Below are 24,511 nucleotides of genomic sequence, written 5' to 3'. Positions count from 1 at the left end.
TCTAATGAGATCTGGTGCCCTCTTCTGGAATGCAGGCATATATGCAGACAGAGTACTCATACAAAAAAAAAAAAAAAGATACTCAGCTTCACTCAGAATCAGTAAAAACTAGAATGTCATTTTGTGCCTATAAAAATTAATTACAAGTGGACAATGTACTGTGTTGATGCAGCAGTGACACTATCATGCATTGTTGTTGATAATGGAAAACAGGATAATCACTAATAGAAAAGAATGTGACAATAGCTCACCAAACAACGAACTTATTTGCCAGCCAGTATTGTCACTTAAAGGAAATTATATAGAAGATACACCTGCACAAAAAGGCAACACAAGCATATGCACAAGGTGATTTATTGTAAAACTACCCTTAATTGAAAAATATTGGAAACAATTTAAATTCTCTCATAAAGTATTTAAACAATGGGTACATCCACTAATACAGTACTATGTAGCTATAAACGTAAGACAGACATATGTAAGCACCCATAGGTATAATATTAAAGAGAAAATACATCCATGGGTATAATATTAAAGAGAAAATACAAAGTATAAAATAACCTACATAGTACAAAGTACAAGTATACTACATGCTGTGTAACAAAAATGCAATTAAATGTAACTGCTTTTTTGGAGGCAGGATGTTAGGGTTTCTATTGCTGGGTTGAAACACTATGATCAAAAAGCAAGTTGGGGAGGAAAAAAAAGTACTTCCACATAGTACTCCATCAACTGAAGGAATTCAGGACAGGAACTCAAGTAATGCAGGAACCTAGAGGCAGGAGCAGATGAAGAGGCCATGGAGGAGTGCTACTTACTGGCTTGCTCAACCTTTTTTTTTTTAATTTTTATTTTTATTTTGCAATACAATTCAGTTCCACATATCAGCCACGGATTCCCTTGTTCTCCCCCTATGGCCCCCCTCACCTTCCCCCCAGCCCACCCCCCATTCCCACCTCCTCCAGGGCAAAGCCTCCCCCGCTGACTGAGATCAACCTGGCAGACTCAGTCCACGCATCAACCTTCTTTCTTATAGAACCCAGGACCACCAGCCCAGGAATAGCATCACCTACAATGGGCTAGGACCTCCCCAATCACTAATTAAGAAAATGCCTTACAGCTGGATCTTATAGAGGCATTTTCTCAACTGAGGTTCCCTCCTTTCAGATAACTCTAGCTTGTGTCAAATTGACATAAAACTAGCCAATACATAGTGTCTTAATACACTCCACTCTGGCCTTAAACTCACTGTGTAGCTGAGGCTTGCCTTGAACTCCTGATCCTCCTGCCTCTACCTCCCAAGTGCTGAGATGTGCCATCATGGTCAGTTTTATCTGGTACTGGAATTGAACTCAGGTCTTTGTGGATAATAGGCAAGCACTCTACTCACAGTAATATCCATTCCTTCTATCTGCTTTCTGTGTGTGTATGTGTGTTTGTGTGCATACATGTGCATGGTATACATGCATGTGTACATGAGCATGTGTGCGTAGAAGTGAGAGACCAACTTTGGGTTTCTTCCTCAATTTCTATCCATCTCATTTTTTAATGTTTATTTATTTGTATGTCTATGTTGATACATTTTTATGAAAGTATCTCTTGACTACAAAATGACTGTTTTGATTTTATAGTAAAGTTAAAAGTGTGCCTTGAGATAATTTGAGACTATGTACTGCTGTGGGATGGTCTGTATGTCAAATGTGTTGCTGATTGGTCAATGAATAAATGATTGGTTAGTGGCCAGGCAGGAAGTATAGGCGGGACTAACAGAGGAGAATTGAGAGAACAGGAAGCTGGGGGAGGGAGACACTGCCAGCCGCCATCAGGACAAGGAAGATGTAAAGTACCGGTAAGCCACAAGCCACATGGCAAGGTATAGATTAATAAAAATGGATTAATTTAAGCTGTAAGAACAGTTAGCAAGAAGCCTGCCACGGCCATACAGTTTGTAACCAATATAAGTCTCTGTGTTTACTTGGTTGGGTCTGAGGCTGTGGGACTGGCAGGTGGCAGAGATTTGTCCTGACTGTGGGCCAGGCAGGAAAACATTAGCAACAAATGGCGCCCAACGTGGGGCAAGAGTTTCCACCTAAAAACTGAGAAAAAAGATTCTAAAACAGAGCTAAAAACAGCTTCCTAATTTTCTCTCTCAAATGAGCGGCAGCTGCCGGTTTGAGCTACTTGTGGGTTCCTAGTGTGCGGCTCGACCTGCAGTATGGCGGGAATAAGGCCTCTGCAAGTGGCACATTAAGCTGCATGGTGGATTTAGACTTTGCTAGTACAAAACAAAAAAAAAGAGGTTTCTGGGCTACACGCTGCTTGGCTAAAAGCATAGACCCACGATAGCTCCCAGAGCTGGTGGTAAACTACCACCGCCATGTTGGGAAGCTGAGGTGGGTGGAGCCAGCAGCCACAGCTGCTGCAGTTTAAAGCAATAGATACACAATAAGACAGATTCAGATGTAATAGTTTAAAATGTGTGTAAAATATACGTAGGCTTGAAAGAGACAAAAAAAGGTGATATATACAGTTATAAAAACAAATACATAGTTTTAAAAAATAAAGTCTTTAAAGCCGGGCGGTGGTGGCGCACGCCTTTAATCCCAGCACTCGGGAGGCAGAGCCAGGTGGATCTCTGTGAGTTCGAGGCCAGCCTGGTCTCCAAAGCGAGTTCCAGGAAAGGCGCAAAGCTACACAGAGAAACCCTGTCTCGAAAAACCAAAAAAAAAAAAAAAAAAAAAAAAAAAGTCTTTAAAGAGACAGTAAAATTAATATAAAAAATAAGCCACATAAAGATAAATATTACACAGAGAATCTGGATTGTGTTGTCTTTGGGAGTTTTAACTGCAGAAAAACATTTGATTGCAAAAGCTGTTGAGTTATGCCAAAATATATATTTTAAACGTAACTTGAATTTAAAAATTTGATGTAAGGATATGGTGCTTTGGAAAGGAGACTCTGCTTTTGTTCCCACAGAAAGCCAAAGGCTATGGATTTGTTCCAGATTAAGATACATCAGGTTTGACCAGCCAAGAACCCCTGAAAGGTCTCTGATGACACCATGGCCCAGATGATCCAACATCCATAATAGTTTGAAGGCAACTGGCTCAGACAATACACCCTCATGGACTACTCCATAATCCTAAAATTTTCTTTGTGTCCCCATAAGATACAGCGCCCCCCTCCAGCAAGAAGTAGTAAGAGAAGCTACGCCCAAATTCCCAAATTATATGTAATTTTATTTTGTTAAGGTTAAAACCTTCCTTTTTAAGAAAAGAAAAGGGGAAGTGCTGTGGGATGGTCTGTATGTCAAATGTGTTGCTGACTGGTCAATGAATAAATGATTGGTCAGTGGCCAGGCAGGAAGTATAGGCGGGACTAACAGAGAGGAGAATTGAGAGAACAGGAAGCTGGGGGAGGGAGACACTGCCAGCCGCCATCAGGACAAGGAAGATGTAAAGTACCAGTAAGCCACAAGCCACATGGCAAGGCATAGATTAATAGAAATGGATTAATTTAAGCTGTAAGAACAGTTAGCAAGAAGCCTGCCACGGCCATACAGTTTGTAACCAATATAAGTCTCTGTGTTTACTTGATCGGGTTTGAGCGGCTTGGGACTGGCGGGTGAGAGAGATTTGTCCTGACTGTGGGCCAGGCAGGAAAACATTAGCAACAATGTACTGAATCGATTATCTCACTGTGTACTCAGCCTGTTTTAAGTTTAACTTGCCTTTATAAGAACAATGTAACCAATCTTACTGTGCCTTGGATTTCCCATGCAGTTAGCTTTTACAACCTAAGATAAATGCATAGTTTCAGTCTTAAGTTATATACTCTTCCATGCCCCTGACCCAGAATAATTTATGTGTGTATGTGTATGTTGTAGTAAAAACAAAGCCATCAGGTTGGAAGTTGTAAAGGTTGAAAGCAATGTATGGGTATAGGTTGGTAATGTCTGTCTGAGTGTTGAATGCTATCTGGGGTTAGCTGGAGTCGTAAATTAACTACTTACTCTCTTTGTAAACCTCTGTTAAAGATTTCCATAAAGAATTTCTTGTTCCTTTTCCATACCACATTTTCTGTGCTGTTCAATAAATACTGAGTAAAGTCCTTTGTTGGGGACAGATGCAACAGGGACAGACAGATAAGACACACAAAACAGACAGGCCAGTAACCATAAACTACACATGGCTGAACCAACTCTGTAGCTCCAAGCCTCATATTGACAGAGCCTCTCACTGAACCTGGAGCTTGTGATACCTCTGGCCAGCAAACTTCTGAGTATCTGTCTGTTTTCCTGATACTAGGGTTACAGATATGCATCACAATGCCTAGCTTTTATATGGGTGCTGGGTATCAGGTCCTTATGTTTGTGAAGCAAACACTTTATCTATCAAGCTGTCTCTCCAGATACTTAAAAACAAAAAACAAAAGAAACATTATAAACAAAAACTGAAAATTAACAAAACTGGGTGTGTCAAAGGCAGAGTGAAAATGGAACAGAAGAGATGGAGAAATAGTGACAATTGTCTTTTTCTATAATTTTGTCTTTTAAAAAATACATCAAGGGGCTGGTGAGATAGCTTAGCTGTTAAGAACACCACTACTCTTGTGGAGGACCTGGGTTCCAGTCCCAGAACCAACATGGTGACTTAAACTATCTGTAACTGTAGTTCCAGCAGATCCAATGCCCTCTTCTGGTCTCCTCAGGCACCAGGCACACATGTGGTACACAGATATATATGGAGACAAAACATCCATGCACACAAAAATTTAAAAATCCTATTAATATTTTATATACAAAGTAATAAATAAAGTTAAATTGGTGATGTTGGGAAGAAATAAAATCTAAATAGAATATGAACTAAAAATTTGAATCTAACAATATAATAAATAACTTAAGGATACTGAGTAGAAAAAAATGGAAAAAACTAGTGTAAGTGACTTTGGAACTCAATACTTTACCTATCTTCATTGCAGACAGAAGGTATGCAGACAAGTCACATACTGTACAAAATAAGTTGTCTTTCCTCAGTAATACAGGTGCAGAAATTCTGACTCTAGTATTTTTATAATGCTGATCAAATGAGTCAATATATTGATGCCAGGAGCCAATGCTCTTACTGCTAGAGAAGGGAGCAGTAAAACACAAACATGGAATAATGAGTAACTGGAAAGATTAATACAATACTGTATGAACTCAAGGAAAGTATGTATGAGTGTGCAGTATGTGTATATACACATGCTTATACATATACATATAAGCAGGAAGCAAACACACACACACACACACACACACACACACACACACACACACAGTAGCTCTGTTCACTACTGATGGCAGTGAAGAACACACCTTGAATTTAGATTCATAACTATCCACTGAATGGCTCTAGGACTGCAGTACCTAATGATGAAAGATATAGGCTGGAATGTCTAGTGCAAGAAAGTAAGTTGATATTCAGAAAATGACAAGGATGTGTCAAAAGGCATAAAAGCCAGCTTAAAAGTGGCTCTCACTAGCCAACTAAAAGACAACAAATATCAAAATAATGATAGTAAGCCACTGATAAAAACATGTCAAATTAAAAATTATTATTACTCATGGAAGTAAATAAGGAAAAAAGACGAAACATAGTAAAAAGGTATCAATATGGAAGAAATGATAAGAGAAAACTGTCATGTGCAACTGTCACAGCAGGTCATTCAGGTACAATTCATCAATGGATATTAATACTAAAGGTAAAAAGTCTAGTGAAGAACATAACATCTACATAGCCTCAAAGAATAATACCATAAATTATTAACGTCAAAGGAAAAACTAGCAACTTTACCATGGAGAAATCTGGCAAGTAAGAGAAATTAAGATCAATCAGTCTAAGCCTATGTCATCAAAAATGACACAAACTGAGAGGATGTGTCCCCTGCCATGATATAACAAGAATACAATATCACTTACATATTTTTCTTTTCAGAAAAGCATAATTCAATGTAACCATAAAGACAGACAAGCCTAAAATGAGGCATATTTTACAATATAAACAGCCTGTATACTTTAAAAATGTTCAGACATGGGGATGTGGGAAGGGGAGAGACTGAAGGAGGAGAGGGACAGGGAAACTGCAGTTGGGGTATAATATATGAGAAAAGAATAAGAACAATTCTTATAAATAATAAAATTACAATCAAATTTTCAATAAAAGAAAAAAATCTAGACATGAAAGACAAAGAAATGCTCAGGCATTTAACCTACAAAGTTAAAATAGAAAGATTACATGTTGCATAATAATATTTACATTAGCTATAATTTAATTAAAATTCTTAAATTATTTATTTATTTATTTATTTATTGTTATTATTAGTAGTAGTGTGCAGATTGTGTGAAGACAGCAAGACAGCAGACATTAGCAGCCAAGGAGAGAGGCCTCAGCTGAAAACAACCCTGATGGCAGCTTGATTTGGGACTTCTAGTCTCCAGAATTGTGAAAAAATAAATTGCTATTGAGTCCACAATCTGTGGTAGTCTGTTATTACAGCTTGAACTAATACAGGTTGAATACCCTTACAGGAAATGACTGGGATAACGAGTTTTAGATTTTTATGTTTTGGATATCTTAGAATATTTTCACATACATAATGATATCTTAAGGATGAGACCCAAGCCCAAGTATAAAATTCATTTATGAAACACACACACACACACACACACACACACACACACACACACACTATAATTAACTGTCCTCAGAGCCAAATAGTCCCAGGCAGGCTGTTTGATGTTTATACCTCCCCAAAGAGGTACAGAGGAGGGCATGAGAGAGATTCTTGCCCCTATTACCTGAGGACTCTGCCCAGGGCCTGGAGGAAGGGGTAGAGTATATAGAAGGGGAAGACTACAGCTATCTATCTACCTAGCCTACCTCATCCTTGTTGAGCAAGATTTTCCAGGCGTGGCCAATAGGGGGAAGTAACACCTCCCCTATGCTCTGTAAGTAAGCTCAATAAATTCCTTGGTTCCCCAAGAGTGAACTTGGAATTGTTCCTGGGTTTGTTGTGATGTTGGAAGGAAGAGTAGATGTTGATTTACATCTCCTGCCAGAGAAGGAATTTTAGCAACATATACATATATGTCTTAATATAGCCTGAAAATATATTTCTGCTATATTTTTAGTGTATATGCTTTTTGACTTTGAGCCATTATATCACATGAGATGAGTTGTGAAATTTTCTACTTCTGTAATACTGGCATTCAAAAAAAAAGTTAGATTTTGGAGCATTTCAGAGTCAGATTTTTGGTTAGGGATGTTCAGTCTGTTTGCTAATCATATGCAGTTAAGAAGGAAAAGGTAGTTCTCCAGTGTGATGTGGAAAGATGGCTTCATGCTAGTCACTCAATAACTACATTAAGTATAGCTGTAAGCCCTGAAAGTACACAAGGCACTCAAAAAACGACTCTCAAAGGAGGAAAAGTAGAAAGCAGTCTGGTTAGGGATCCAAGGAGCTCTCAAAAGTGCCAGAGTGCATTATGACTGCCCACCCCCAACAAGAACCAAAAAGCACATAGGTCCAGTGTCTCTAAACCTCCAATCTACTAACAGAAAGCTGTGTAGGTGTGTCAGCCTTTCCTCAGATCAACAGGTGGCTCTCCAACAACTTCAGACACCAGCAGAGGAGAGCCTGCAGCAGAGAAAGTGCTTTTGTTTTTCACTGAGACTGTCTTTGCTGGCAAACCAGCAAGACTTCATGGGAGACCCACACAACAAGCACCCAGATGGGAAATACTCTTCATTCCTGCTGGCCAAGAACCCCATCTCCTATTGTGACTGGGCATAAATCCTGCAGAAGTAAATCTGACATAAGAGAGGCCTAGCCTAGAATGCTGTGGAATAATGCTGTTGTACATATAATGCTGGTTTAATAAAACACTGATTGGCCAGAAGCCAGACAGGGAGCATAGGCAGGGCAAGCAGATGAGAAGAATTCTGGGAAGAGGAAGGGTTGAGTCAGGATTCGCCAGCCAGACACAGAGGAGCAATATGACAAGGCAGAACTGAGAAAAGATACCAAGTCACGTGGCTAAACATAGATAAGAATTATGGGTTAATTTAAGTGTAAGAGCTAGTCACTAATAAGCCTGAGCTAATGGCCGAGCAGTTATATATAATATTAAGCCTCTGAATGGTTATTTTCTTCTGAGTAGAAAATTCCTATAATTTTATGTTATTTGAATATCCATTTTGATCTTCTTACAACAGAAGCAGGGTTCAGTCACTTTCCATACAGTTTCTAGTTCTCTACCTCCTCTGAGTTCCTCAAGGCTAGCAACACCTTACACCTTACATACCTTAGTTTTCAGTGACTACCCCTCAGTGGCACAGCTAGGTATAACCTACTGGACATAGTCCATTAATCCCCACATAATTCATAGACTTCAGATATGCTGTCACAATGTCACTGCCTCTCAGTCACAATGTGACTCCAGGAACCTTGTTCCTGTTTGCTCTAAACCTCCAGATTGAAACTCCTTTTGAGCAAAACCTAACTAGATAATGTCCTGGACCCTAAGAAAGGCTTTGACCCACAGTATCCCCACTTTATCTTGCACTGCACCTGAGTTATAACCCAGATGGCTTTCTCGTTCCTGTTGATGCTATGAGGTATTATAACGCCTTCTTCTAAGTTCCACTTCTGTTATGCCATTGGGGTTTTGCTTAACTATCTTCTTTGGATCTCACCTGACTGGCAGACTTGAATATAACTTTTCCCATTCTCAAGGATATCTTAGTGGAAATACACTACATAGGTCAGATAAGAGCCATAGGGTGCCTACCAGTATGAACAAGTTTCCTGGGTGAGAGCCACTGACTAAGAGCAGAAACTTGAATACTAAGCCATGCACCAGGGTAAAATAGCACTTTATGAAGGGCGTATCATAATCATCCACTACCATATCCCCCAGGACCCGCTCACAACAGTACTGGGATTTACAACCACTCTTGTGAGAAAGAACTTAAGTTAAAATTAGAAAAAAAACCCAAAAGTATAACATCCTGTGGCATAATAATAGAAAAATGTATTTGTATCCCCCCTAATCTTAGAATTTACTGGTTGTAATGAGAAGACTGATGGATGTCTTAACAACTTCAGAATGGGGCCTCTATTCACCACAGAAACCAACACATGATTACTGAGGGTAAGGATTTTCAACCCTGGCTCAGGTCTCTGGAGAAGGGCTAGAAACTGGGTTGGTCATCAATGACTAGGGATTTAGCCAACTGTACCCTTGTAACAACCCTAAGTGATAGGAATTAAAGTCATGGAACTTCTGGCTGAGTCAGCATTGAAGTACTCAGTGGGTGGCATACTCAGATGCTGTGGAAGGAAGCTCTTCATCTCTACATCCCTTGCTCTATATCTCTTTCATTTGGTTGTTGCTAAATTGTACCCTTGTTCTAGTTCAGTTCTTGTTGTTCTGTTCTAGTTTGTTCTGTTGCTGTGATAAACACTATGATCAAAAGCAACTTAGGGAGGAAAGGGTTTATTTGTCTTACACATCCTGATCACAGTCAATCTTTGAGGAAGTCAGGGCAGGAAGTCAACCAGGAGCAGGAATCAGAGCCCAGGAGTAGCATTGTCTACAATGAGATGGTTCCTTCCACATCAATCAGTAACCAAGAAAACTGTCCCACAGGCACGCCCACAGGCCATGCCTTCCTGACTTCTCTGAGTTATTCAAGTAGATTGTGAACTTGTATAGGATGGGTTGTGGGGGAGCCCTTCCAGCCCTATGATGATTACTTTGGCTTCTCTACTTGAAATGTTTAGCTCATTAGTGAGAGACACCTTTGGTATGTCCATGAAGGCAATTCCAGAGTGGATTAACTGAGGAGGAAAGCATCACCCCAAATGTGGGCAGCACCATTCAAGGCCTGAGATGCCAGATTGAACAGAAAGGGAATAAAGGAAAAAGTCAAGCTGAAGTGAGCACCAGTATTACCCTTCTATATTTTCTGATCTGTGAGCAAGCAATCTTCACGCTCTATGACTTTCCCTCTAGGATGGAATATACCCTAAAACCATGAGTTTCTTATCTGTCAGGTATCTGGACACAGCAATGAGAAAACTATATAATATACCTCCAAATTGTAACGGGGTGTAGGCAGAGGTATAGATAGCCTAGGCACTTCAGTTTTGGCTGGTGTCTGAAGTCAAACAACTTTGTGGGACTACTGGGTCTGTCTTAATGCTGGTGTAAACAAATGTATTGGGGGATACAAATCAGTCTAAAACACTACAAAAATTTAAAGCAGTTAACAAAAAAATTCAATAATTAAAATTCCTTCCAAAACAAACAAAATAGGAAAACTCAGCAAAGAAACAGACATTATAATGAGAGAATCAGAGATTACCGAACTGAAAAATGCAATAAACAAATAAACACACTCAGTAGGTAGGAAAGAACTTGCCTATAATGCACAAGGCCCTGGATTGTTTCCCCATATTCTCACAAAAACAAAACTAAACAAGACAAAAACTTGACTAGTTTAGTGATAATAAAAAAAGATAGTCAGTGACCCTGAAGATATGTATCAACAGAATTTATTTAATCTTGAAAACAATAAAAAAATAGACTGGAAGCTGAGAGTGTAGCTCAGTGGTAGAGTACCTGCCTAACATGATGAGGTTATGGGTAGAATACCAAGTACTGCAAAGATTATGTAGAAAACAGATTTTTAAAAAGGAACAGAATTTCAGGGGCCCATGGGACTTTAACAGAAATTCCAATATTCATATTAATGATATCCCACAAAAATAGAACAGTGCAGCTAAAAGAATGTTCAAAGCAAGCCAAGCATGGTAGTACATGCCTATATTCCTAGTACTTAGGAACTGAAGCAGGAGGATCTATAAATATGAGGCCAACTTAAGCTACATAGTAAGACTCAGTCTCAAAATAAAAAATCAAAACTAAACAATAAAATTCATATTCAAAGCAATCACAGCTGAACATTTCATGCTAAGATATATAAAAAATGAAACTTCTTAAGAAGTATAGACAAAGAAATCTTGAAAGCAGCCAGACAGAAAAACTGCATTACCTACAAGAGGACAGAATTTATATGAGAGATTTCTCATGGAAGGAAGTCAGGAAGAAGTAGCCCTAATACTTTTCAAATGTTAAAAGAAACAAAAAATCTCACCCACAAATTGTTATTCTTCAGCAAAGAAAAAGGAAATTAAAATATTTCAGATGAGGAAAACTAAAAAAATGTTACCAGAAGACCTATGGGGTGGGGAGCCAAAACCAGGCTTGGGAGAACACACTTGTAATTCCAGCAACTTGGAAGGCCAGTGCAGGAGGATCATTTAGGCCACAAGTTTAAAGGCCAGCCTGGGAAACATGGTGAGACCTCCAACTAAACATAAAACAAAATCTAAAGGAAGTTCTTTAAACACAAAGGCTGTAGGAGTGTTTGTAGAACACCAGGAAGAACAACAGTGAACAGATCAGAAAGATGACTGACTAGATACAAATACAGAGGAGGAAAATGGGAGGAAATACGGGTGGATGGAGAGCAATGAACAAGGTCATACATATCAAGAACAAACTTCGTTAGGGACATTGTCCAAACCAGGAAGAGAAGGCCTCTCTAGAGGGTAATTTTATCAATCATGCTTTTTGATATTCACCTCCCTTTTGCTTTCCTGAGTAGTTTAGATTTTTTGTATGGTTCTTCTCTTGCATTTATAATGACAAAGATTTCTATCTCTTTTAAAGAGAAAATGCCTAGGATCAGAGATCTCTTACAACTGAAATTAGAATGAAACAGACAATACAAATACTCCCACCCCTTTCCACATCTGCCTAGCAGCTTAGCAACACAACAGCTGAGGATGGTACATGACAAAGTCCCATCTGGTCGATCTATGCACTTGAAATATATAAGTATGTACGCAGGAACAGTGGACAGCCCAGTGCAGCATAATACTGGGATCTGTGCTTCCAAGTAAGATGGAGTGAGCATATTCCCACTGTGTCTCCCACTTAGTACAGGCATGAAACCTGGAGAGAAGGCAGGAAACAGCAGTTAGATAAATTTAAAAGTAAATATGTACCAGGAAGATTAAGGGAAAGGCCAGAACCCAGGGGATTGTGACTTTCCACTTTTCTCTGGTATTCTCTAGCCCAGGATAAAGGTAGCATAGCCAAGAAGATGGTATGGACACAGACAAAGATCTCTAAAAGTGACCTTCTTGTCTGGCTTTAAGAGAAGGGAACATTTAATGTTCATCCATTCATTTTTCTCCATCCTTTTTCTCATACATCAAATAGCAGAAAACCCAGCAGTTTCACTTGCAAAAAACAGAACACACAGCAGCAGTGGAATCTGGCATAGTCACCTAAAAACCCAGAGAAGGGGCCAGTAAGATGGCTCAGCAGGAAAAGGCACTTGTCTGACAACTTGAATTCAAGCCCAGTACTACACGGTTTAAGAAGAGAAGAGATTCCTACAAGTTGTCCTCTTACCTTGGCACAAGTGCCATGGCACATGTGCTTCTCCCTTTACCCCAACTAAATGTAAAAGAGGGAAGAGAATCTCCCTCTCTGGAGATACTACAGTGCCAGAGAGTTCCCACTGTTCCACAGAAGATAGTAAAGAGGTGCTGCAAGGGACTAAAAAGAACATGGGAAATTACAGGGAGAAGGAATTTAGGAACATAACCCTACAAAATCACTATCAGCTCCTGGGTTCACTGTCAAGCTGTGCTTGTGTGCAGCTAATCTGAAACAGAAAAACAAACATTTTGAGAACTGAACTAAGAAGAAACAGCCACATGCCAGAATAGGCTATTAGGCATACATGACAGGTACAAATGAAATTGCTAAGGTTTGAAAACTGAACCACAGAGGGCCGATTATAACTTGCAGTCTGAACTCAATTGTGTTAACTGCCTATCATAAACAGAAAAATCAACATTCTCCTTAGGATTCACAAAAACCCTGGTATTTCATAAAACTCATGAACACAACCCCAAATTACATAGTACATATACAAGGAACCAGGAAAATCTTAACTCACATGAGAAGACAAAGAACTGACTCCAATGTGGAATTAATGTAGATGTTAAAATTATTATTATTATTATTATTTTTGGTTTTTTGAGACAGGGTTATCTCTGTGTAGCTTTGCGCCTTTCCTGGAACTTGCTTTGGAGACCAGGCTGGCCTCGAACTCACAGAGATCCGCCTGGCTCTGCCTCCCGAGTGCTGGGATTAAAGGCATGCGCCACCACCGCCCAGCAGTTAAAATTATTTGAAAAAGTCTTTATAGCATCTATTATTAAAAACATCTAAGAAAGATAAATGCTCAAGGAGCCACCAGGGTCTCACTAAAGAAACAAAAGATCTAATGAAAAACAAAAGACATTTGAAAATAGAAAAGGACAACAACTAAAGTAAGCTCCCACTGGAAGGACACAATAGTACAATGAAGACAGTAGAAAACAGAGAAGAGTAACAAAGCTTCCAGATAAATAGAAATTGTCCAATGCGGAAAATGGGGAGGAAGCACCAGGGTGGGCAAAGGAACGAATAGCATCTCTAGGACCCTGAAGGACAGTACTAATTCCAGGTTATCAGAGTTCCAGAAGTAGAGGAGAAAGGGGGTAATTCAGAAAAGTATTTGAAGAAATAATTCCTCATTATGTCTCAAACGTGACAAAAGACAGGGGTCTGTAGGTTCAGGAGGTAAAGCAAATCTGAAAAAGGATAAAAAACAAAGGATTCCAAACCCAGAAACATTATCATAAAACTCCTGTAAACTAAAGACAAAGGAAAAATAATACATATAGGGGAATTAACTATTCTAATGACTGTATTTCTCATCAGAAGTCACAGAGTGCAGAGGGATGTAGAATAACATTGTTGAAGTGCCAAAAAGAATGGCAGTTAGTACAGTGAGATGGCTCAGCAGGTAAGCATGCTTGCCTCCAAGCCTGACAGCCTGAGTTTCAACCCCTGAAACCTACATGGTAGAAAGAGAGAACTGACTTCTGTAAGTTGTGTTCTGGCCTCCACAAGCACAATGTATGCACAAGCAGAAACATAAATAAATATGAGAAATGATGGTATACTGAAAAATCTATATGTTATGTGGAAATTTCCTCTAGAAATAAAAGTGAAATAAAGATATTCAAATAAAGGAAAAATACATTGCCAGTAGACCGAATCTGAAAATTACTAAAAGCAGTTTACAGACAGGCAACTGATCACAGAGGGAAATCTGAATTATCAACAATGAAGGAAGAACACCAGACTTGTTTTTTTAAAAAGATAAATATAATAACATCATTTCTTTTCAGTCTTCTAAAATATGAAGATATTGAAAGTGCTAATTATAACAATGTAAAAACAGATGTAGTAGCATTTGTCTGTGTTGCCTACTCAGAAGGCCGAGGCAGGAGAATCAAATAAACCTAGGAATTTGGGACCTGATAGGAAACATAGTGAAAATCTACATAAAAACAACACCCCCAAACAAACAAAGAGACAAAAACAATGTAATAGTGTTCAGTGTAATTTTCAATACACGTAGATATATGACAACTAAAACAGAAAGGGGACCAGGTAAGGCGACTTCTACAATAGCCAAGTTCACACATCTAGTTAAAGAGGTAAAAATATTCCCATTAATCATATTGTATAAAGTTAAGTACACATGATAATCTTCAGAGCAAACACAAAACAAACTAGGTAAATAGACATAGTTCAACATACAACCAAGGGCCAGGTGTGGTGGTACTTAGCTGCAATCTCAATGCTTAGGAAGCAGAGGAGGCAGGAGGATCAATCACAAGCTTGAGGCCAGCCTGGACTGTATCTCAAGTTTCAAAACAGCCTGAAATTCAAAGTATCAGTTGATAGAAAATCAACACAGGACTTTAATCCCAGCAGCCAGGAAGCAGAGCAGGCAGATCTCTGTGAGTTCAAGGCCAACCAAGGGCTACATAGTGAGACTGTCTCAAAATAAATAAAACCTAACCAACCAAACAAAAGAATATAAAACTAAATAATACTACCAACTAATTATTTGCTAACATATAGAGAATACCCCACTAAAAAGCAGAGCATACATTTTTTAAGTATGTATGAATTGGGAAACAAGCTTTGGCAAACTTAATATAATTGAAATCACTGGGCTATATAGTAAGACCCTGACTCAAAAAGTAGCACAGGGTACTCAGTGGTGAAGTATGTTTGGCATACCAGAGTTCTGGGTTCAATTCTCAGCATACACAGATAGATAAATAACTATGTAATACAAAAAATGTTTAAAAAAATTTTAAAGGCAGCAAGAAGAACCACTACTAAATAAAATGGAAAAAAGCAGTGAATGAATAATGAAACGGTACACCTAAACCCAAGGGTATCAACAGTTACATTAAAGGTAAAAAGACTAAAATATACCAACTAAATGAAAATTTCCAAATGGATTAATGAACTGTATCCTACCCAGTTCATATATTGGAGCCTAATTCATATACTCTCTTTGGAGATAGGATATTTATAGAGGTAATTAAATGAAGGGCTGGGACTACAGGGCAGTGGTAGAGTGCTTACCTAGCAAGCACAAAGCCCTGGGTTTAATCCCAAGCACTGCCATAAAAGTAGAAAAGAAAGTTAAAGGAAGGTAAGAAAGCAGAGCCAATAAAGAACTGCTATAAGAAGAGGAACAGTGTGGAAAGGAGAAAAGCAAGGTCACAGCAAGTAGGCCACCTGCAAGTAGAAAGGAGGCCCTAACCAAACAATAAATCAGAGAGAACTTTTATCTTGGAATTCCTAGTCTCTAGACCTGTTGAAAGAGAAACTTTTGTTGTTTAAGCCACCTAGTCTGTGGTATTTTGTTATGATAGCTCCAACAGACTAATGAACCCAACTACATGTTATCTACAAGAACACACTTCAAATGTAATAATACTAGTTGTATATAAAGTAAGGACGAGTTTGGTGAGGTGGTGTACAATTGCAGTATTTGGTTGTTGGAGACAGGAGGATTTTGAGTTTGAGGCTAGCCTGGGTTAAATAGTGAGTTTGAGGTCAGACAGGACTGGATATAGAGAGTCTATGTCAACAAAAAGGGATGATGACATCTGAAGAGACGTCTCAGCAGTTAAGAGCATGGCCTGCACTTCAAGAGGACCTGCGTTAAATTCCCAACACACACAACCATTTGTAACTCCACTTCCAAGAAATCTATTCTGGCCTCCATGGGCACAAGGTACACACATGGTGCACAGTCATAGATGCATATAAAACATCTGTACACACAAAATAAGTAAATGAATAAAATAAAAATGATGGAAAAGGTATATTATTGAAATACTAATCAAAGAAAAACTAGAGTGATCATATTCATAACAGCCGAATTAAAACTTTGAGAAACAAAGAAAAGAATTACTCAGGAGAGTGTCTGACACTACATAAGGATAACAAGGCCAAAAAATCCCCCAAAATAAAAATCCAATCAACCAACCAACTAACCAACCAAACAAACAAAAAACTATCAGTCCCAAAGGCAGAAGTAGTTGCACATTCCTGTAATCCTAGTGCTAGGAAAGCAGAGGCAGAAGGACTATGAGATCATGTCCTGCTTGAAGGACACAGAGAGTGTGAGGCTAGCTGAAGTTACATAGTAAAACCCTATCTAAACAAAACAAAAACCAAAAAAACCAAAAAATACCACCACCAGCCCTGCTCCTGAAAGTGTATGTGTCTGATAAGAGACCTTTACAATGTGTGAAGCAGAGCTGGGGAGATGTCTGTCACTGAAGGGCTTACCACACAAACTATCTCCAGCACCTTGAAAAAAATTCATACTTAAAAAATATTATTTGAGTCAGTTCTCTACTTCCCTTATGCAAGTCTTAGGAACTGAACTCAAGTTATCAGGTGCCTATACCCACTGAGCCATTTTACCAGCCCATCCTTGAAAAAAAATTTAAATCAATAATCTAAGCTTATTCCTTAAGAAAGTAAAAAGAGAAGACATTAACCCAAAACAAACTGAAGAAGTAATAAATAATAAAAAGGAAACAAATGAAATTTAAAACAGAAAAACAACATAGACAAATCAATAAAGAAAGGATGATAATTTTAAAGCATAAGGGGTTGGAGAGATGGCTCAGAGTTTCAGGACAGCCAGGGCTACACAGAGAAGCCCTATTTCAAAAATGAACAAACAAACAAAAAACAATGTCACATCTCTCATGAGAACAACAGTGACTATTAATATATTAGCAATTTGGACTTAAGAATATGTAAAAAGAATAATATACCACAACCAAGTAGGATTCATTTCAGGTACCCAAAGATGGTTCTATATTTAAAATTTAATCAGTAGAATTATACAATTGTTGCCCACTGTAAAAAGAAGCATCTCTGACCAAAACTGACAGCAGAACTAATTTATGGAGATAAACATAACTATTTAGAAGTCAATTTGACAGATATATCATGTTCATTTAGCAATATTGCTACAGTTTACCTTCAACGTCCATGACATACCCAGCCATAGGCTTTTGGGTGGGTTAATAATACCACATAATGATGTGTTTTCTTAGATATATACATGTGTGTTTCAGTTTTAAGTTATTGTAATGGTTTTGTTTTTAAATGTTTCTAGTAGTCACCATCAGCCTATAGAACTGTGATTGATTTTTGTTTTTTAACCTTATATCCTGTGATTTGGCTGAGCACCCTTACTAGCCTTACATTTTTTTCCTTGATAGAGTCTTTGGAGTTTTCAACATAGTCTAATCATGTCTTCCTTGAATAGAGATGCTCTTTTTTTCTTTTTAGTCACAATGCCTTTTATTTGTTTCCTGCATATTTGCACTGGCTCACTTTCCTAGCCTGTTTAGGAGCAAACATGTGGGCCTTGTGTTTGAATCTCTGTTTAGATCATTAAATGTGACATTTTCTCTAGAAGTTTAAAAGATTTTTTTTCTTAAATCAAGCCCAGAAAATTTCCTCTTTTTCCATTTTTCTGAGGATTTTTATTATGAAACACTCTTGAATTTTTCAAAGCCTTTTCTTCATCTGCTGACATAATCATGTAGTCATTCTTCTCTAAGAATTTTTAAATGGTTTTCTAGGGGGAGGGACTAATAAGACCCACTCCTCTCAGGATCTATAGGCAGGTAATGGTTCCCCTTCTGGTGGGAAGGACGAGGCATTTTCTTCGTGGGGTAGCCACTGGTAAGGTGTTCATCATGCTGCAGTAAATAACCTCTCACCTACGCTCCTGTAAATAACCCTAATGAAACTCATTGGGTGTCCAAAAAAAAAAGACATCAAAATAGGGGGAACTATCTGACAAAAGTAAGAGCATTGTGGGAAGGGGACAAGAGATGACAAAGGAGAGTGCAAATGATCAAAATACATCATATACAGGTATGAAAAGATCATAATCAAATTCATTACAATGTATAATATGTGCTAGTAAAACTATAAAAAGAAGCATCATTATGGACTGAAACTGTATCCTTCAAAAATTGTATATTTAAATACTAATCCCCAACTTGATAGGGTTTAGGGGGTGGATTAAGGTGATCATTAGGGTTAAATGAAGTCAGAAGGGTAGGTTTTTCACCTGATAGGAGTGAGCCCATAGAAGGACAGCAAATGAAGTTCCCTGCCCTCATTTCCCTCTAGGGTGTAGACACAAGAAAGGCCATCTAAGGGCAATACAGTCAGTTTCAGATCAACCTGGGGGTCTTAGTCAGGGTCTCTATTGCTGTGAAGAGATAACATGAATCATGGCAACTCATAAAGGAGTTGTCATAAACTCATTAACTGGGGATGCTTTGCAATTTCAGAGGTTTATAGACCAGTATCATAATAGTGTGAAGCATGGTTGTGTACAGGCAGACATGATGCTGGAGAAGGAGCTGAGAGTTCTACATTTGTATCCACAAGCATCAGGAAGAGACTGAGAAACACTAGGCCTGGCTTGGGTTTCTGAGACCTCAAAGCCTGCCCTCAGTGACACACTTCCTCCAAGATGGCCACATTTCCTCCAACAAGGCCACATCTACTCCAAGAGAGCCACATCTCCTAATAGTACCAGTCCCTATGAGCCTATGGGGCCATTTTCATTCAAACTACCACACTGGGTTACATATCAAGACCTTAAAAATTAAAAAAAAAAAATTAAGAAGCACAGGTGTAAAACTACACAACATCAGTCTGGGCAATAATTGCTTTGGGATTTGACCCCTAAGGCTCAACAACAAAAATAATAATAGGTAAGTAGGATTAAACAAAAAAACTTCTGTATTAGGAAAGAAATAGTTAACCGAGTGAATAGGCAAACCTGTGGTTTGGGGGAAAATATTTAAAACTATATTTAAATTATTTAAAAGGAGTTATTTCTGATAAGGTATTAATAAAAAAATAAGGAATTCAACTCAATAGCAAGCAAACAACTCCACTTGAAAATGAGCAAGTAATCTGAACATATATTTCTAAGATAAAGACACAGGCAAGCATGGTGACATGCACCTGAAAACCAGCACTTGGGAGTCAAGTCTAAGCTACATAGCAAGTTCAATGCTAGCCTGGGACACTGTCTGCAAAAGACACACAAATGGCCAATAGATATGTGAAAAAATATTTAATATCATTAATCATTACAATTTCATATAGTGCCAGAAGGCTCAAAGACAAACTGGAAACTCACAGATAATCTTAATGAAAGAATTAAAGAATTAATCTTTTTTTTAAAAAAACTTTATAATGGTGAAAAAATAGTATACATTAAATGGAAACCATACTTTGAATTTTGATTTCTCCTGGGCTAAAGATAAGTGATACTCTAATTTCTCATGATGTGAGGCAGCAGCATTGAGCAACAGCTCCCAGTAAGCAATGTCATTGCTAGGAAACAACCTATACATACCACTGTATACCATGTTCATGTTGCCATGATGTTTAGTGGGATAGAGGTATTAAATGAATTTTCAATTTTGAGTTGACATAACTCCAGGACATAACATCATCATAACTTAAGAAGCATCTGTATCTATTACCTTTAAATACTCAATGCACCAACAATCTAATGACCTTAACTAGCTATTCCTCATTTTCTCTGATTCCAGTAATTTATAGTTTCCTAGTTTGTGGTACTGATTCCTATATAACTCATCACATCTATGATAAAATCTAGAAACAGATAGACAACATACTTACCTGGGGTTTGGCCATTTCCTTCTTTTCTTGGGAAAACATATATGAAAGTTGAGCTGGAATGAGCAGAGTAGATTATCAGAGTAGACATCATTAGATTTATAGTGCTCAGAATCACCTGCCCAGAAATCCCCTTACATGAGCTGGCCAGAAGGCTACTCTTGGGAAGAGTATGGGCAATTATAAGGTTCTTTATTATTTTTAATGACAGGGTCTCTTTATATAGCCCTGGCTGGCCTTGAACTCACAGAGATCTGCCTGCCTCTGCATCCTGAGTGCTAGAATTAAAGGGGTTCATCATCATGTCCAGCAGCAATCACAAGTTTTAATAACAGCCTGTATATTTTCATTATATTATGTGAACTCTGAGCAAAAAGGCATATATATACATATATGTATATATGTATATATATATATATGTATATATATATATTTCCTTGTAGTACTGAGGATAGACCTAGTCCTAGGGCCTTGTGCATGCTAAGCCAGCACTCTACCACTGAGATGCATAGAACTGAATTTAATAATGCCAACTTTAAGAAACCTTATCTATATGACTTATAATATTACAATAAGTAGAAATTTCAGGATGAAATGCTACATAGTTGTTCAAATAATGTATGGAACTGTGCAACTTATTATCTACATGTTTTGTGGTACATGAAGCTCAATCAAAGTTTAATAAATGTTATAGAAAAAATAACTTAAGTCCAATTAAATTTCTAAATGAAAAAGGTTTATAAAACCACAGGAATATATCTTAAATGTACAAAATAAATATCAACTATTAAGTGAGACATAGCTCTTGTATGTCTAAGAATGAACATTTGTTTGAGGGATAAAATTAGTCCTTGTTTTCTTCCTCTCTATTTTCCAATTAATTTATAACTCAAATGTCACTTATTAGACACTAAAAACTACCTATTAGCCGAATGGTACCTCAATTCACATACTTTAATGCCTGTCTATCCATCTCAGACCTCAAACTGTCCAAAGCCTGCTAAGGCTCTATAGATGCTTTTTTCTTTTCCCTCACCTCACTGGGGCCTTCTAGTTCAGGCGCTGCAAAGAAGTCTTTAGATACTGATTCAATCCAGCACCCTTCCCTGCAACTCCCGCGAGGGTTACACTGGCATACAGAGACGTGGGAGCACGCCTAAAGAGGGGAGACCACTGTGCTGGAAAATGTGTAAAAGCCAAAGTTTAATAAGGCTTACTTAATCCTAACTAGCTTCATAACTTTGTTCGCTATTAAGTCTGCAGACCCCGATTCAACTGCTCTCTCAAACCCCCATCATTCCACCTCCCAGTCTCTCAAATCAATGACACTCACAAACCTCCCTTCATTCATCCCTTAGAATTCCCCACCATTCAGCTCGCGACCCCAGGCGCTAGACCCTCAACCTTACTCAACCAGATTTTCTGCGGGATGTTGAGTAGACCGTTAGGAGAACGGCCCAGAAAAACACTTCCTTCTGGGTCCTACTAGCTGTCCCTGCCGCTTAATCTGGGACGGCAGCTTGTTCTACGCATGCTCAGGGATGCCTTGAGACCGCATCCGCCAATAGTTAACATGGCGCCGCGAAGACGGGCAGGCCCTACGCAGGCGCAGAGTGTAGCAGGCAGCGTCGGTGACGTAACTGACGGAAGAAAATGGTCTGCATCCGTTGTCTCAACTATCCTCCCCCGGCGCCCTAGCAGAGTTGGTGTTTATTTTGCAGAGATCAGCATTTCTAAGACGACAGGCACCTTTGTGTGTGTGCGCAGAGATCAGCATTTCTAAGACGACAGGCACCTGTGTGTGTGTGTGTGTGTGTGTGTGTGTGTGTGAGAGAGAGAGAGAGAGAGAGAGAGAGAGAGAGAGAGAGAGAGAGAGAGAGAGAGAGAGAGAGAGAGAGAGAGAGAGAGAGAGAGAGAGGGAGAGAGAGAGAGGAGAAAGGGAGTGTCCAATTAAGACAAATGTTCTAACAAGGAAGAATTTTGTGTCGTGAATTCAGAGGGCAGCCACGGGGTTGCAGATGCAATTAACAAGAAGACAAAGCGGTGCGAATGGTTTACCTTCCTTGAGTAGAAGTTTAGGGGAAAGCCCTGGTTCCATCCATTGTCTAGAACTGTGAGTTTGCATTCCAGCATATAAAGGACCATAGGTCTCTGCAGACAACAAGCTGAAAAATTAACCACCACATGGGGCCACAAACATACACTGAGAAGAATATGGTAGTGTATTAAGTGGGCTGACAGTGTATCTCCCTCTCCAGAGAAAGCAGTCTGTCATTGTTTTGGGAATAGGGAGGAGTGGGCATTGACTACATGGTATAGGACTTTCTCGACCAGGGACAGGAGTTTGATATTTTATTCTGGACATCATGGGGAACCTTAAGAGAGATGAATAAATCTAGCATTGTATACTGAGCTTAAAATTACATATAAAACTGCATGCACTTACTTAAGTAACTTCACTGCTCCCTTGCAGTGTACTCAGTATCAACAAACTATTTTTTAAATAGTGCAGGATAGCCCAAATAAAACACCTCACTAAGGTGTTACCCACCAGCTGCTGTGGTCCCTTTCTCCTGACAGAAATAGTGGGCAGGCTAGAAGATTTCCAATCACTGGTCTTTGGCAAATTTTGTTTTTCTTTCTGTTTGGTGCCAAGTCAGGGGGTAGATGCAGCAGGTGGTGATGCAACTTCAAACAGGCTTGCTTGAGACCATTTGTATCACAGCTTTTCCTACCACAAAACTTGGAGAACTCAAAAACACCCTACAACTTGAAAGGAACATTTCCTCAACTGGCCTAGCAAAGGGATTACTGTGACTGGTGCTGAAGAGGCAAGGCTGTAGTTGGTTCAAACACAAAGTGCAATATCTATGATTGGTGCTAAGAGGCAAGGCTATGTCTAAAGCAAATGGCTGTGATTAGTGAAAATACTTGTAGAGCTAAAGGTTCACATACCAGATTCCTGCACAAAGACTATGCCATTAAAGGGTACCACCTGCTGCCACCACCACCTGTCTATTCCTGCCACACACTGAGATAAACAAAATCTTCCAAAGAATAGTGATTGAAGAGACTCTTCTCATCTACACACAATTTTGTCTTTTTTTGTAAATTATTAACTTGCACTTTTATTAGCAAGTCTAAGTATAGCAAGACACTTATAAGCTAGTATAGAACAGTTCAAATAAATGGGTCTTCATCATACCCATATGCATATAATATTCCATATGCATATAAATGTTCTCAGGAACCCTTCCAGGACAGTACCATCCAATTCACTCTGGGACCAACCTGAGATATCGTCTTTCATTCACATTGTTTTAATTAGCACTGCTTCTAATGGTCTTTTCACCCTACCCAAGATTTCCATGTGGGTAGAACAAAAGCACTTCAGCCAGCTGTGTAACATAGGGCACAGCTCTTAATTTCTCTGTGCTGTTTCCTCATCTATAAAATAGGGATACCAATGTCTGCCTCATTATGGTGGTGGTGACAAATGAGTATTGATAACTGTAGAGGATGTAGAACAATATCTCCTACATGGAGGTGCTAAGTGATTTTGATCATCATTTAAGAAACATCACACACACACACACACACACACACACACACACACACACACACACACAGATAAACTTTTTTTTTTCCAGAAAAGGCTATTTTAAGATGGCATGGAGGTTAGTAACATGGCAGACCAGCAGCCACATGGTGGGAAGGTGGGAAGGTGGGAAGGTGGGAAGGTGGGAAGGTGGGAAGGTGGGAAGGTGGGAAGGTGGGAAGGGAGACTTTAGAGAAATAATAAGGAAGCCCAAAACACTGGGGGTGGGAAGAGCCCAAAGTGTTCGGAAATACATGCTTGGAAAAGATATAGAAGAAAGGGAAAAGTTACAGTTTTCTGAATAATTCAGAAAAATGAGTAGACTTATGATCCCTGCATGGCTACAGCCTGTAGGGAAAATAAAAAAGAAAAACTTCAATTAAGAAATGAATTGCAAGCTGGTTTTGAGAAGAACATATCTTAAAGGAACAAGAAAGCCAGTGAACAGGTTCTGGCAACAGGCACAGGAACAAATGTGTCCTGTGTGAAGTACATACTGAACTGCCTCAGATAGTCAATACAATAGACCCATTGCTCTCATCTGTTAGATAAAGAAACTGTTCCAGAGATCAGTAAGGTCTTGCTTGGGATCATTGCTTAAGGTCACAAGTTCCCAAAGTTGGATCCATAACTTCCACTCAATTTACTTGTTTATTTATTATTCT

At 38.8% G+C, this 24,511-nt stretch overlaps 1 protein-coding gene across 10 annotated transcripts in view; it reads right to left on the bottom strand.

The window, feature by feature from the left end:
• The window catches only part of LOC128107397 (zinc finger protein 182), a 75,693-nt gene that overhangs the window by 40,716 nt on the left and 10,466 nt on the right, over nucleotides 1-24,511 (bottom strand). For 2 of the 10 annotated variants that reach the window (XM_052739956.1, XM_052739353.1), the window contains exons 1-2: nucleotides 21,658-21,790; nucleotides 20,252-20,304 (exon numbers count right to left, since the gene is read on the bottom strand). The exons of 1 other annotated variant lie outside the window; for it this stretch is intronic. Coding sequence is in view for 6 of the 9 variants with exons in the window: in XM_052733629.1 (XP_052589589.1) it covers nucleotides 20,252-20,304; nucleotides 21,586-21,595 (63 nt within the window). In the remaining 3 variants the exon portion in view is untranslated. Of the gene's footprint in view, nucleotides 1-20,251; nucleotides 20,305-21,284; nucleotides 21,827-24,511 lie in introns of those variants that run through there. 7 more of the 10 variants (XM_052740785.1, XM_052737239.1, XM_052736516.1 and 4 more) reach the window with 5 other exon arrangements.

This window comes from Peromyscus californicus, unplaced genomic scaffold (genome assembly GCF_007827085.1).
Source record: "Peromyscus californicus insignis strain IS unplaced genomic scaffold, ASM782708v3 Scaffold_10__1_contigs__length_136768540, whole genome shotgun sequence".
NCBI classification, from domain to species: domain Eukaryota; kingdom Metazoa; phylum Chordata; class Mammalia; order Rodentia; family Cricetidae; genus Peromyscus; species Peromyscus californicus.
The sequence above is the reverse complement of the archived record's forward strand: the minus strand, read 5'-3'. Positions and strand labels throughout refer to the sequence as shown.